The 15594-nt window shown below is 39.3% G+C and overlaps 1 protein-coding gene across 2 annotated transcripts in view; it reads left to right on the top strand.

Moving 5' to 3' along the window:
• Positions 1-15594, top strand: part of LOC311045637 (uncharacterized protein) — a 39162-nt gene that overhangs the window by 12565 nt on the left and 11003 nt on the right. The window contains exons 5-7 of one of the 2 annotated variants that reach the window (XM_084057591.1): positions 1207-1308; positions 3894-5617; positions 7023-7163. In XM_084057591.1, coding sequence (XP_083913717.1) covers positions 1207-1308; positions 3894-5617; positions 7023-7058 — 1862 coding nt within the window. In that variant the 3' untranslated portion in view covers positions 7059-7163. Of the gene's footprint in view, positions 1-1206; positions 1309-3893; positions 5618-7022; positions 7164-15594 lie in introns of those variants that run through there. The other variant, XM_084057592.1, reaches the window with a different exon arrangement.

Raw genomic sequence — 15594 nt, 5'->3', positions numbered from 1 at the left:
GACAATATTTCAAAGACGGAAGTGTTTACAGCTGGTGTTGATTATGTTGCGCTGTGCAGGCTCTTAACTAGCGCTGGTTAACCTACTAATGTTACACCCTCTCTGACATTTGTGGATTTTAGTTTGGTTAATTCAAGATGAAAACAGCAAAGCTTGGTTACAAAGTTAGTAGTCCTTTCTTCCTACTTGTCTTGAGTTGAGTGCCGTCACCGTGGTGTGTGTGTGTGTGTGTGTGGGCGTGTGTGAGGGGGTGTGCGGGGAGTAATGCAGCTGGGCTCGGAGAGAAGCAGCTGCTGTGTATTCTTCCATTCAACGGTGTGTTACCGAGAGAGACGCAGCTGCTCTATACTTCGCCCTCCAACAGTGTTTTACAGATCGGATTGTGCTTGTGCTTTTTTTTGTTTGTGTATGTCTTCTAAACATTCGGTAATATTTATTCAGCGTTAAAATAATTTAGTCTGAAAATCGAATATGTATTTTCTTTTGCCATTTTCGGCCGAATATTTTCGGTGGCCAAAATGCACGACGGTGGATTAAAACCCACAACCTCCGCGGTGGTGGGCACTGGGCAGGCACTTTACCTCTGCACCACCCGAGCGTAATTGTTAAGGCCAGCCAGCGAAGACGCTCTAAGAATAGCGCTTTTGGTTGGCCATTAAATTTACTCTATAGCTTCATGCTTCCCAGCAAATAGTGATATTGGTGACCGCATGGCCTTTCCACTGGAGCTTTAGGCCAGATATAACAGTTGCACACAATATCCTACTATAATTCTAGTAACCTCTGTGTGTCCGTCCGTTCGTTTGTTTGTAGTGGTGTCACAACCCGGTTCTCCTCAGTGGCTGGACCAATTGCTCTGATTTTGCACACAGACATTGACCATTACCATCTGAACGCAACTGTGAAGCCCGTTTTTCAATTTCATCAAATCTCAGCTTCTTATTAGCGTTTATGTGTCAAACAATGTCGCCTCCCGGGTTGCCAGATCATGTGCGCATATCCCCCCACGGATGCGATCCGGGTATGGTCTAGTATCTCTAAATCAAATGGGACTAACGCAGACTTGCGCTACACAGAGAGTGCATGATGATCAATTACTGAATCAATGAATGAATTGGGCAAATCTACTCCTCCCTCATTGTGTATTATTGTTCAAGTAGAGTTAATTCATCCTGAATTAATGGGATTTCAATTCCTTCATTCCAGACCAGTCTATGGAGTCCAGACTGCAGGTGAAGATTAACTCTCCAGACCCAGCCAGGGCTGTTTCTATTAAACGGAAGAAACCTGAAGACCACCAGGACCTCAGTAAGTTTCATGATTTATTTTTGCTTTAATCAGTTTTGTTGTCCCTTATTTTCACTTCTCTTGTTGAAAAACATATATATGTATTATTACAGACCTGCCAACATGTACAATTTGCATAGCATGCCCTAATTTTCACATCAAAGTACACGGGTTCAATGTGTCCCTCTAAAGTACGCAAAATTACAAGCTGACAACGTGACGCTCACTGTGTTTATATCTCTCTCTGTCACTCACTCTCTTGCTCTGTATGGTGCTGTGTCCCGCTTCCACTCTATTGTCTACTTCCTCGCTAATCTCTCAAGAACAGATTCTGCTCTCCGCTTGAATCTGTCGGGGGGGGGGGGTTCGTCATAACGTGTATGCACTGGCCTACAAGTGGGCGTGCCTTCAGATCAGGAAGCAGGCCACGCTTTACCCAATCAAATGTAGTGGGCGGGATTGCATAATTCTTCTCTACCAGCGCATGTATCAAGTACATGATATACTTGTCTGTGATGCAATTATTAATAAATAAAAACACCTGCAAATCTACTGTGCACAGCAGAAACAAATTGTTGGCTAATCAACATACCTAATATGGATCATCTGCGGCACCGCCACCCGAAAAGAAAATGTGTGTGCACGGCCCTGCACGCGCCTCTGAACTTTCTTGAAAGTTTAGACAGATGGCCATGCGTTTTGTATGGTCTTCAAGACTGATATTAACGTTGATCAGTAGTTAATAATTAACGTTGATCGTAAAGGATCAGCAGATAATAATTTAATAAAATGATAATGCATGTTCAGAGCAATGTCTATGTTTTGGCTGGCAAGTGTTGGGGATGAAATGGGGATGAAATTAAAACAAATACTAGCTGCACTATTATATATTCAGATATATACTGTATCTTTAAAGGTAGGGTAAGTGATTTGCGTTGGTTAAAATAATTGTTAAATAGCTCTATATTCTGATAGTACTCATTGCTATAGAGTGTTTGTTCAGTATTAGGAGTCTCCTTGTCTCTCCACCTCTTTATTAAACAGAAAATGCATTTTCGTTTCAGTTTCAGTTTCATTTCCAATTTTATCCAACCAGGACAGAGAACTCAATCAGGATACAGATTAAACAAGTGAAATTGGAAGTGATGACACTAAGAAATGAGCATGCAAAATTGAAACTGGAACACTATACAAATTAAGCTTAAAAATGGGTACTTTCTCCTGATTGGCTGAGATTTTGACACCTACCGAAACATGTATTTTCTGTTTATTAAAGAGCTGGAGAGACGGGGAGACTCCTGTCACTGAACAAACACTCTATAGCAATGATTACTATCAGAATATAGTGTTTTAACCTTTCAACAAAATACTTTTTGTTTTAACCAAAAAATATCACTTACCCTACTAGATTTTCAGGTTGCGTAGCATGGCCTTCAAACCTTGTCCTATATGTTGCACTGATAAGAGCAATGGTCACTGTCTAAGAGCACCCACCAAGTTTGGGGCCATGGAAGATTTTATTTGACATTATTATATGCAAATATTTCCATTGGTCACTTGTATTTTAGGCCAACTCGCACATATTTTCTATTGGTCACTTATGTGCAAAATACAACTCGCAAATGTTTTCTCTGTGTCACTTGTGTTTTCTAATGTTTGCAAATACAAATTTAAGCTTTGTAAATATACAATCGAGCTCTGTAATTACGTGTTATTTACACATTTGTCAATCCCTTTTTATAAGTGAAGCACAAAGTTCACATTTGCACAATAATGTCTTATTTGTACCTCTCCAACTCTGTCATTTACACCTTGCAACCAAACTTCATGGCTTGTAACTCGCAAATGAATTCACAAATGTTTTCCGTGGTTCACCCGTATTTTAATACGACTCGCAAATAGTTTCACTGCTTCACTTTTAGTTTTCTCTCTGCTTAAATAAATTGGTTATCATTCTGAACACCACTTGTAGAATTGGTGTTTAGATCTAGTGTTTAATCTTAGCAGTGGATGAAGAATTGTCAACATGGTATCCTTAAATTATACTATAATAATGGCAGCCCACGATAACAAATGAAAACTGTGTGTGTGTGTGTGTGTGTGTGTGTGTGTGTGTGTGTGTGTGTGTGTGTGTGTGTGTGTGTGTGTGTGTGTGTGTGTGAGCAGTCTGACTGTACTTCACTGTCTTGTACATGCATACATGTACTACTAGGCAATAGGCCTACATGTGCTGATGAAATTGGTTTTATATTTGATTAAGTAATATAACTTAACATAATATTGTTATTGATAATGGTATCACAATATTTCAATTACTCCTAAAAAGCAGCTTTATTGTTGAATAATTGATGATATGGAGGCTAGGGGGAAATGACCGTGTTCAAGTGAAGCCGTGTTTGTAGAAACGGCATGCGCCGTTTCCCAAGATCTGTTATTATTGTTTTATTTATTTTATTTTATATATTTTTTAAAAAGTCGAAATCAATTTGTCTAGGATGCATACATTTCACCTAATTTCAACGTAACACTGACTTTGGTGAACTGTGAAATTAAATCTGATTGATGTGTGAAGCTGGCTCTTACCAGGCTTGTGTTTTATGTTTCAGAAACCTGTCCTACTCAGTCCTCAGTTAAAGCAAAACGTTACTGCTGCAAACAATGTGGAAAAAGCTACACTTCAGTTTGCCATCTCAAAGTACACCATAGAATTCACACTGGAGAGAAGCCTTATAGTTGTGAGGAGTGTGGGAAAACCTTCACTCAAACGGGTCACCTCAAACACCACAAGAAAATTCACACTGGAGAGAAGCCTTACTGCTGTGACCAATGTGGGAAAAAGTTCACCCTCATGTCTACTCTTAAACAACATGAGATAATTCATACGGGAGAGAAGCCTTACTGTTGTGACCAGTGTGGTAAAAGATTCTCTTCAATGCCTAGCCTTGTATCACACAATAGAATTCATACAGGATTTAAACCATTCAGCTGTGAAATATGTGGGAAGTGTTTTACTCGTCATGATTCTTTGAAAACTCATCAGCGCATCCATACTGGAGAGAAACCTTATTGCTGTGACCAATGTGGAAAAAGCTTCACTCAAAAGTCTAACTTTTTGACACACAAGAAAATTCATACTGGAGAGAAGCCTTACTGCTGTGCTCAGTGTGCGAAAAGCTTCAAAAGCATGGGTCATCTAAAAACTCACCAGAAAATTCACACTGATGAAAAGCTTTACCGCTGTGACCAGTGTGGTAAAAGCTTCAATCGAAGAGATGCCCTTGTGATACACAATAGAATTCACACTGGAGTGAAGCCTTTCAGCTGTGAAACATGTGGGAAGTGTTTTACCCAGAATGGACACTTGAAATATCACCGGCTTATCCATACTGGAGAGAAGGCTTACAGTTGTGACCAGTGTGGAAAAACGTTTGCCCACAGTCAGCATCTAAAAACTCACCAGCGTATCCATACTGGAGAGAAGCCTTTCAGTTGTGAAATATGTGGGAAGGGTTTCTCTCAGGATGGGTCATTCAGAATGCACCAGCGCATCCATACTGGAGAAAAACCTTTCGGTTGTGAAATATGTGGGAAATGTTTTATGAGGAAAGAAAAATTAAAAGTACATCAGCGCATCCACACTGGAGAGAAGCCATGCAAGTGTGAAATATGTGGGAAGTGTTTTAATCAGTCTGGAACATTACAAAAACATATGCGCATCCATACCGGAGAGAAGCCATTCAGCTGTGAAATATGTGGGAAGTGTTTTACTGAGTCTAAAACATTAAAAAAACATCAACGCATCCATACTGGAGAGAGCAGCCTTTCAACTGGAGAGAAACATTTCAGTTGTGAAATATGTGGAAAGTGTTTTAAAGAGAAAGCAAGATTAAAACTGCATCAGCGCGTCCATACTGGAGAGAAGCCATTCAGTTGTGAAATATGTGGGAAGTGTTTTGCTGAGTCTGGAACAGTAAAAAAACACCGTCGCATCCATACTGGAGAGAAGGCATTCAGCTGTGAAATATGTGGGAAGTGTTTTACTGAGTTTGGAACATTAAAAACTCATCGCCGCATTCATACGGGAGAGAAGCCTTTCAGTTGTGAAATATGTGGGAAGCGTTTTACTTATACTGGATCATTACAAATACATTTGCGCAGCCATACTGGAGAGAAGCCATTCAGCTGTGAAATATGTGGGAAATCTTTTACTAAGTTAGGAACATTAAAAAGACATCAATGCATCCATACTGGAGAGAGCAGCCTTTCTACTGTGAGACATCCAGGACCATCTCCATTAAACAGGAGGAACCTGAAGACCACCAGGAACTCAGTAAGTTTCATTATCTCTGTTTCTGTCTTTCTGTCAGGTCCAAGCTGCTAATAGTTACACAGTAGACTGTAGAAGAACCAAGGCTCAGTGTTCATTTCTTTTCTAACTTGCCTGGCTGGCTAAGTGGACTGGATGTTTACTTGCCCACATATTTTACACCCATTGCTAGTTGCATTGTATTGGTATTGCCATAAATCAAAAACATCAAAAACACGTCAAACACATTAATGGCACCCAGCGCCATAGCGGTAAAAACACGTGAAACACGTTAATGGCACTCAGTGAGTTAATATGTTAATTAGGTACAACAGATTATTCAGTGATTAGTTCCCGAGGGTCAAAGTTGATTTTAAACATCTGAATCATTTATTCCCAATCAAATACGGACAAATTAGCAGATGTAACTAATGTTGATTCTGAAGCAGTTCTTTTGTCAATCTTAAAAACAATATTCACATTACACAAACATAATACTACTAAAACAGCATACTATATTAATACAATACAATCGGAACAACTTTTGTATCACTGGCCTGCTGAACTGTTATAGGCCAGAATGCATGGTGCATGTCTTTGAAAGACCGCTTTAATTGTCCTTCTATTCTGTTATATTCTGTTCTGTTTTCCCTCATTGTTCACTTCTCATTTGAAAAAAATATATATTAATTTTGGGTTTAATATGAATGATCTTTGTTTCTCGCTCCTAAAAAGAAAAGTCTGAAAACATTTTATTAGAGATGCAGACAATGGTCCATATTTAACAGTAAATCTGACTGTGGTTGTAAGGTTACTGTAAGAATGTTTGTGATTGATTGAATACATAATTAGTCAAAAAATATAAACAGCACGTGGTACTATCAGACATTAAGGCTAAAAGGATAACGTCCTGGGGATGTGTTTCCATTGTGGTCCTATGTATTCAATTCATCAACATAGCATAACAATAACACTATAATACATATCATCAACTAATGCGAAACACTATATGCACTAAAGAGAAACAGTAAAAACGTTAAATTGAAGTCTGATAGATGCATGAAACTGTCTCCTATCAGGTATGTGTTTACTCAGATACCTGTCCTGTCCTGTCCTCAGTTACTGTGTTGCTGCTGTGACCAGTGTGGGGAAAAGTTCACTAGAAAGAATAGCACAATTAAACAACAAGGCAATTAAGTCTTCCATCCTAATGTAAGGACATTAGGATGCATAAGACAAAAGAAGTAAAAAAAGGAAAGAAAAATAAAACAGGTACAGTGCAGAAGAGAGAATAAAAACAATCAAGGGCAGCGGCAAACAGAAAGTTCTTTAGTTGGTTTTAGGGACAGAAAGCAGACTACACAATGTTGGTTCCATTCATGTTAACACGTTTTGTCTCACTTTGATCATCTTTGTTCAACTCTCACAGGCTCCATCAAGCAGCGTTGAGTCATCTGATGATTGATGTCCAACTAGCAAGGTCCTCTGGACACCCAGGAGGATGAATATTCTTTACTTACATTTACCACACACACCATAGTTTGATGTTGTTGTTGTTTTCAGAGCTACTGGAAATGGAATTTGATAATTCACCTACAGTTGAATTGTTATAAATGTTTGTTCATAAAAATGTCACACATTTTGGACAGTTTCCATTGTAGACATCGTGTGACATTGTAACTAATCTTTGTAATTGTAGTTTATTAATCATAATTTGATATTATTGTAGCACGTTAATGCATTAGTATACTGCATATTATTTATTTTTTTAATGTTAACCTTTGCACCATACACCACATTTCTTAATTATGTTTTTAAATCGTTTGATGCATATTCAGCACATGATGGCATTACATTATGCAACTTATTTTATAGTTGTATCAGTTGTGGTCTATACTGCAGTGAACAAACCAGAATTTTTGTCATTTTGTTTTCATTCACCTAAGGAATCACAGTATGCGGTGAATTTAAATGTTGAGGTTGTTTTTGTGGAGTTTGGTTACTTTTATGCTTCATAATTTGCAACGCGTTGCAGGGAGAGATTTAATGTCCAGAATCAAGCATTCAACCAAGCTGTGTAATAAACACTTTATATATGGATATATGGAGCTTTGTGATAGCCAAACAGCGGAACAGAAACCTTTCGAAGAAGCCTTAAGCCCAACGAACCCCAAACCCAACAAAAACCCACCTTGGTTCCTCCACCAAGTCATGTTAGCAGGTCCTGTCCATCCTCTGCTGGGGTCAGCAGTTAGTTTACAGGATAAACCTGTACATATATAGAAGTCATTTTCAGTGTCTGGGATAGTTAAGTGGTCATTTATCAGTAGCTACAAGGGACAACGGTTTCCATTTTTGGTGTCTGTATGGTCTGTCTGTATGTTAATATAATACAGTATGCTGCATGGCTATTTTTGCACCAAGCATCTTTGCTTAAAGTGGTAGTTCAACCAAATCAATACTTTTTCTTTGTTGATTAGTTACCCCATGGAGACTTCAATTCATGGATATACTTTTGTCGAATTCCTAAGCCAATAATTTGATGACCAGCGGACCGGTAGGTAGCAGTTCCAGTAGGAGACACAAAAGAGACTCTTTGTGTATCCTACAGGAACCGCTACCAGTCATCAAATCATTGGCTTAGGAATGTGACAAAAAAAAAAAAAAAACACCCAGTGTGAAGTGGGCGGTGTGGTCATCACAGTGGTCATCACAGTGATGGAAGCTCACTTAAAAAAAAGTGTTTTTGTTTAAGTGCATAGTCCTATTTATAGGTTATTCATTTCATCATGTGTCTCGCTAGCCAATCACAGTGCTGAATAGAGTCAGCCAATAGAGTCAGCCAATCACAGTACAGCTAGGGGTGTACTATTATGAGCCAATCACAGTACAGCGAAGGGTGTACTAATGAGGTGTCCCAACCCCACTTATAGGGGCGGCTACACCGCCCAAAAATATCCATGAATTCAAGTCTCCATGGGGTGACTAATCGTTAGGAAAACAATCTTTTAGGGGTGAACTATCCGTTTAACCTGAGGCCCACATACTTTTAAATGGACTCAATGAGTACTTACTACATATACTACAAGGTCACTATGTGCAGGCTGAATGCACAATTCCTAAAAGACAAGTTATGTTGATGTGTATATGTGTGCCATTGAATTTTGCTTCTTAATATTTTAGAACTCTTATGACCACGATGAAAACAAGCCCTCAGGGCTTTTTGTGTTATCCTTTTAGCATTGCTTGCGTAATTGTACTTGCTGTACTGTTTGTACTATGTGTCAATAAAGTTTTCAATTTTAACACTGCTGCTGAAGATATCATACCTCTCTTAAGGCGTTTATCATACCTGCTGTTCTACTTGTATTTTAAACTTTATTTCTCTCTGTCTTTATATCTGAAGCTGTTCATAAAACATTTGACACCCAGGCCTAACAGCAATCCTGTGTGAGTCAGGGGGTCTCCAGTAAAATACATTTAAGTTTAACCACTTTATCCCCATTTTATACTTTGGCTATTCAAAAATGGCAGATCTGCAAGCTCACAATGTGTTGCAATGTGACCCGTTGTGAGCTTGTAGGCCTGGCACTTTTGAAAAAAGTTGAATTGACAAAAAGTTCATTTTCGGGTAACCTTTTTTTGGGTGATGTTGCTATAGGCAGCTAGATCTGTAAAGACAGAGACAATATACAGACATGTAAATACAGAGGGTGTTGTTACAGTGCTGATGAGTGCCTGTGTTTCTGTGGATGTGATTCTGTGTTTTTTCCCACTGCAGGGTCCTTGGCCTGAAAAACGTGTAAGACCCCTGCTTTAGATTTTTATTTGCCTCCCATCATTTATTTATTATTACTGTAGCGACTATGCAGAACCAAACCAAATAATATTCCAGTAATATGTGAATATTATGTTTGTTATCTGAGCCAATTTGGATGTCATTATTATTGTTGTTTTTGTTGGGGAAAATGCATTGTATTACCTGTGTAACTACATGAGAGGTTTCAGTGTGGAACAATGCTGCCCTCTAGAGGGGATTAGCAGTAACGTAGTAGAACAAATCCAAACTTGCATGTGATCACAAAGCAAAGCAAAGTTTGTTGTTTACCCAGGGTGTCGGACTAAGTACGAAACTTGTTTCCAGCCGGACCCTGCATGGAAGCCTTGCTCAAGGGCTATTCAGCGGTGATTCATGATTGATGTGATGAATTGGGGAATCGAACTAGGGACCTTCCGGTATCAAGGCCGCCCCTCTAACCACTAGGCCACCGCTGCCACTAATATATACACACAGTATACTAAGCACGTCTTCTGATAAGACAATAATTGCAGCCAGTCAGACCTGAGCCTCAGGGGCCACCGTAGGTACGGCTGCACTGCCCACCTCCTTGTCGTCAATCAAGGTTGATTATTTAAATGCCCTGCAATCTACCAACAAGTTGCTTGGTGGTTGCTGGCCGTGGGTCTGCTGCTGTATTTATTATTTATTCTGGTGCCAGGGTGAGTAACATGTCTCATGAATGTCGTTCTAATCATGTTTAATTCTGGTATCTATACACATCTGTTGTGATCATTCAGGTTGATGTTCATTCATGTGCCCTGTGCTGACTGTCATGTGGCATGAAGGAATTATTTGAGACACACACATAGGGCTGTCACAATTACACATTTAAGTTGACGATTAATTGTCACTCAAATAATTGTGATTAACGATTTAATTGTGTGTTTGGCGTTGAACACTGGAACATATGAATACAAATGTAATTTATGCTTACCTTTTAAGTTTTGTAATAAAAAATTGCACAGGGTAGATTTGATAAATAACTGAAACATACAAATACATTATTGACATTTAATAATTTTATACATGTAAAAAAAAGCAGAAATAGCTGATCTAAAGCTTACAACGCGTCACACTTGATGCATTGAATAGAAATTGATACTTTAAAATATGCTCCTCATTGGGGCTCATGCAGGAAGCTATATAATAGCTTATTTTTGAAGTTGACATACCATAATGCTTACACACAATGCTTATTCTTAGATATGATGAAACACAATGTTTTATCTTTTATTTTAGTATTGTATTGATAAAAAGGTTTAGGTCAAATGCCACACATTCATGCAAACAACCTACTCCTCCAAAGAGAGAGAGGCGTGGCTGCAACTCAATACTGTATATAAAGTATTGTATGCAGAAAGGTCCAAGAGGATCAGTTACTGTCCCACAAACATCAGAATGAGTATGGGATCCAAGTGACTTTGAACATGGTGTGATTGTTGGTCCCAGAAAGACCTACCCTCCTGTACAGCACTGGTTCTCAACGTGGGGCACGGGGACCCCCAGGTGTCCTTGAGGGGGTTCCAGGGGTTCTCCAAATGACTGATAGTTATGAACCAAATTGGTTCTGTTTGCACACTTATTTTTTTGTATCCTAGAGATAAGAAATCTAAAAAATCTTTTGGGTGGCCTAATGCATATCAAACTGAGTTATATTATTTCTTCAGCTCTCGGGCTGTTATGGGAAAGTGGGACTCTTTTATAGTCATGTGACCTGAACAGGTTTTTGTGATTCAACAAAAGCTCATCTGGGTGGTGATGTTATAAGTGGCTTCTCGTGTTAGTTGTAATTTCCTGCAGTGTAGGGGATCGTCGCCCGGGCCGGCAGTGACTGTATTAAAATGTGTTTGTCTCCTTTTTGCTACACAAGGAACGAAGGGGGTCTTCATAGGGATCACCCATGCTGAACGTTTTGCGCAGCCTCGCCGATCCCCACAAGGCCACAACAGCACAGGTGTCAGACAATAGATATACAGTATAGCTGCTTTAAGGACAAGCTGAACCATAACAAGACAGGCTGTAACCAAAATCATAGCTATCAGACCTGCCTAGTGGAGACATCTAGGCTCTTACAAACTTCCAAATATTATAACGTATTATAAGTAGCCTACTAAGTGATGGTAAAATATAAAGCTTAGATATAAGCAACCATAATAACAATATAGCATCATTAATACTTCTTCTGCAATTCCCTCCTTGTTATTATAAAACAAAAGTTAATTACAAAACAAAAGAACTGCTGACACAGATTTAAGAAAATCATCTTCATAAAAACATAATAATAGTTAAGATAAAAGAATAGTAATAAAAGAGAGCTGAAGTGAAAATCAATTGATTTGGGTCAATAATGATAAACACGATCATTTAAATTATGACTTAAAGGGATATTTCACTTTAAAAAAAACTTTTGGTCATTGTATCATCTACATTGTAGCCAAACCGGGAGCAGTACTGGCAGCGGACGTATAGGGTTTTCCGGTTGAATGGGAAACATGGCCACAGGCTGACTAAATAAGAGATTTAAACGGTTATTTCGAGCTCCAACCTAAAATATTTTCCACCCAACCAAACCTTAAACACCTGTACGCATTGGAATCTACCATTAGTTTTTGGACACGATGTATACAAAGGGCTAAACAGCGGAGCCTTGGTGGACGTTCTACCGATTTTGGGTGACATCCACATAGAACCTCATCTCGGAGCTGTAATAGCGGAGTGAGAGGTTCTTAATGGAGCTATAACGGACCGCTGTGTAATCAGATACTCAGAACACCTGCTCATGTCAACCTGCGCTGCTTGGTTTTATGCTTTTATCCAACATGACAGCATGTAAACAAACAATGTCATTTGCAACTAAACGTTGCTCTCAAGAATGTTTTTGAAAACATTTGTGAGAGTGCCTGTGTTGTTGTTGTGAGAAATAGATGATGCAATAACCGAAAAGTGATTCTATTTGATCCACTGCACTTCCTTGTTTATCGTGGCACAATGGGGGAATACCAAAATGCTCGCCCCAAAATGCAGTCGCCCCGGGGCAAATCCGGCGGTATTACAGGCAAATCGGCGGTATATAGAATGGGGGCGAGTGTGTTTTGGGGCGAGTCTTCCGGTTACCTTGTGGAATACCGTCATTTGTTTTCCGAGGCGAACTTGTCCGCCCAGCCCAATACTTATGGAATACTTTCATTGCCGTAAGCAAGGAAATACTTTGTTTTGTTGTTACTTTTGGGTCAATTTATTTATTTATTAAGTAGCTGTGTAATAAGCGGGCTCCGCCTCGGTGCATAATCACCCTGTCGGGCTTTAAATTTCAATAATGACCACCTCCCCAAAACACGGGCCTATTATGCTTGGTGCACAAAGGGAGGTTTTTCCATGGCAGACATCATACAAGCAGTGGTGGAAAGTACATTTACTCAAGTACTGTACTTACAGTAAGTACAGTTTTGAGGTATTTTTACTTTACTGGAGAATTAACAAATTTCAGTGCTTTTACTTCTACTCTCAGAGGCAAATAATGTACTTTTACTCCACTACAATTATTTAAAAACTTTAGTTACTAGTTAGTTACTTTGTAGATTATTACATTTGAAAATAGCCAATCTTTTTTTCTTTTCAATTTTTATCCCACGATTTTTGTAACCCCTATTTTTTCACCCTGGTGCCAATGCCTAAGCGTGTAATCCTGGGCACTACCTTCCCTCTGCCAACCTAGGGAGGCCATGGCCGAGCTCATGCCTCCTTCATTGCATGAGAGCCAACTGACCTTCTTGTCACCTGACAGGGGAGAGTTTCCCTGGTTGGACGTATCGCGTGGAAGGAACACGTTATTCCGACCAGTTCCCTTCCCCTCCATCAGGCACCCCGGCTGGCCAGGGGGAGGCATAAAATAGCCAATCTATAAGCTCACAATGCGTTGCGATGCATTGTGAGCTTGTAGATCTGCTATTTTCAAAAGCTTGTTATACTGTACATTATACATTTGAAAACTTGCATAATGAGTACATTTTACTTCTGGTACCTTAAAGGGATATTTCACTTTCCAAAAAGCTTTGCGTCATTTTAGCTTCTACTCAGGCTTTTGTGAGCCCCCCAGACCGTTTTTAAGTGGCTTGATTCAGTATTTAGATATTTTATTTATTTAAAAAAAATGTTTTGGAAAATGAAAAAAATGAAATACAACTAGAAAAAGTGCTCCTCGGAGCACAGGTTTCCGCCAGGTCAGGTTCGATAGTGTGGGGCAGCAATGTTGGGAATTCGCCATCAGGCTGGAATGTGAAAAATCAGTCTTGATCAGTTGACTATAGAGATCATGTGTACCGATTTGCATGATGTTTGGATAAAATCTGAAGGAGTAATATAAAAAAAAGTTTTATATAAGTTGGCCTCCTGGTGGCGCTATAATAGGGCAATGTTAAAAAGGTGGCATTTGTTCGTCAACGTAGTGCAAATGTGCGTGCGAGGTTTCATCGCAATCGGACGCTGCGTTCATGATTTGCAACATTTTGTTCAAAACGGGCCACTCCTGCAAACTTTAGATGTCAATCTTAGCCAATCTGGTTGTAATATGAAAAATCAAAAAAATCATCGTCTTGATCACATGACTATAGAGATCATATCTACCGATTTGCGTGAAATTTGGATAAAATGTTAAGGAGTAATATAAAATGTGTTTTATATAGGTCGGCCTCCTGGTGGCGCTATAAAAGGCAGATGTGAAAAATGCAGGGCAAAGGTTTTTCCCTGACCTCTAGGGAGTGCACATACAAAGTTTTACACAGCTCGGTGCAGTTATAGGTAAAAACAGTAATCGGCATGTTATAGCGCCACCATGAGGCTGATTTGAAAATGTTCAAGTGGCATTTCTTCCTCGGCATAGTGGGAATGTGCGTGCACAATTTCATGGAAATTGCATGCTGTGTTCATGATTTGAGGCATTTTGTTCAAAACGGAGCACTCCTGCAAACTTTGGAAGCCATTTTTAGCCATTCAGGATGGAATATGAAAAATATGAAAGACCGTTTTGTGTAATGACTATAGAGATACTTTGTACCGATTCGCGATACTTTGTACCGATTTTTTGGACAAAATCGGTAGGAGTACTGTCAAAAAATGTGTTTTGCAAAAAGCGGCCTCCTGGTGGCGCTATAACAGGCCCATGTGAAAGATTTGGGGCAAATGTTCTGAATTGGCATCCAGGGAGTGTGTGTGCACAGTTTCGCTGTAATCGAGCCAACGGAGCCGGAGATTACCTGTTCACAGACGGACACACACACACACACACACACACACACACACACACACACACACACACACACACACACACACACACACACACACACACACACACACACACACACACACACACACACACACACACACACGGACGGACGGACGGACGGATGGACGGACAGGGTGCAAAACATACTCTCTCGCCATGCCTTTCGGTATGGTATTTTATATATCATACAATATACAATATATATCATACAAACACTAAAATGAATACCAGTGCATTGTTGTGGAATTCACTTTTAGGCAAAGACTGTAGCCTACCGGTGTTCAGGACTGGTGGAGAAAGTACTCAACCCCAGGACTTGACTACAAGTGGAAGCTGCACAGCCACATTCGTAAGTACTGGTACTTGCTTTTAAACATACTTAAGAATTCAGAATTCAAAATTACTATTTATTTATAATAGCAATGCATTGCTGTATGTAAAAATAAAAAAGCTAAAATTGTGAAAATAGCCAATCTACAAGCATACAATTAATCACGGTGCAACACATTGAGAGCTTGTAGATCTGCCATTTTCACATTTTTAAATTTACATTTTTGTATTTATATTAATGTGGCATAAGTGGCTAATTCATAATGTATTAAGTTTGGGTCCCAAGTGTCCCTTCTTAGATATGTATTGGAGTCAAAAGTACAATATTGGTTGCTTGAATCTGGGAAAAAACAACAACTAAAGTACAGTTACTGAGAAAAATGTACTTTGTTGCTGTTCACCCGTTCACCGACCACTAGTCCTCACTTAGTGTTACTCAAACTATGGGAGCGTACAAATGGAGCCAAATGTCCATTTGATTACATTTCTCAGTAACACTGAGTTTACAGTGCAACACTATCTGTCGTCCAGGTGTACCAACATCCATCC

The sequence above is a fragment of the Gymnoscopelus microlampas genome (genome assembly GCF_963454915.1).
Source record: "Gymnoscopelus microlampas genome assembly, chromosome: 5".
Taxonomy (NCBI): Eukaryota; Metazoa; Chordata; class Actinopteri; order Myctophiformes; family Myctophidae; genus Gymnoscopelus; species Gymnoscopelus microlampas.
This window is presented reverse-complemented; position numbering and strand designations above follow the sequence as displayed.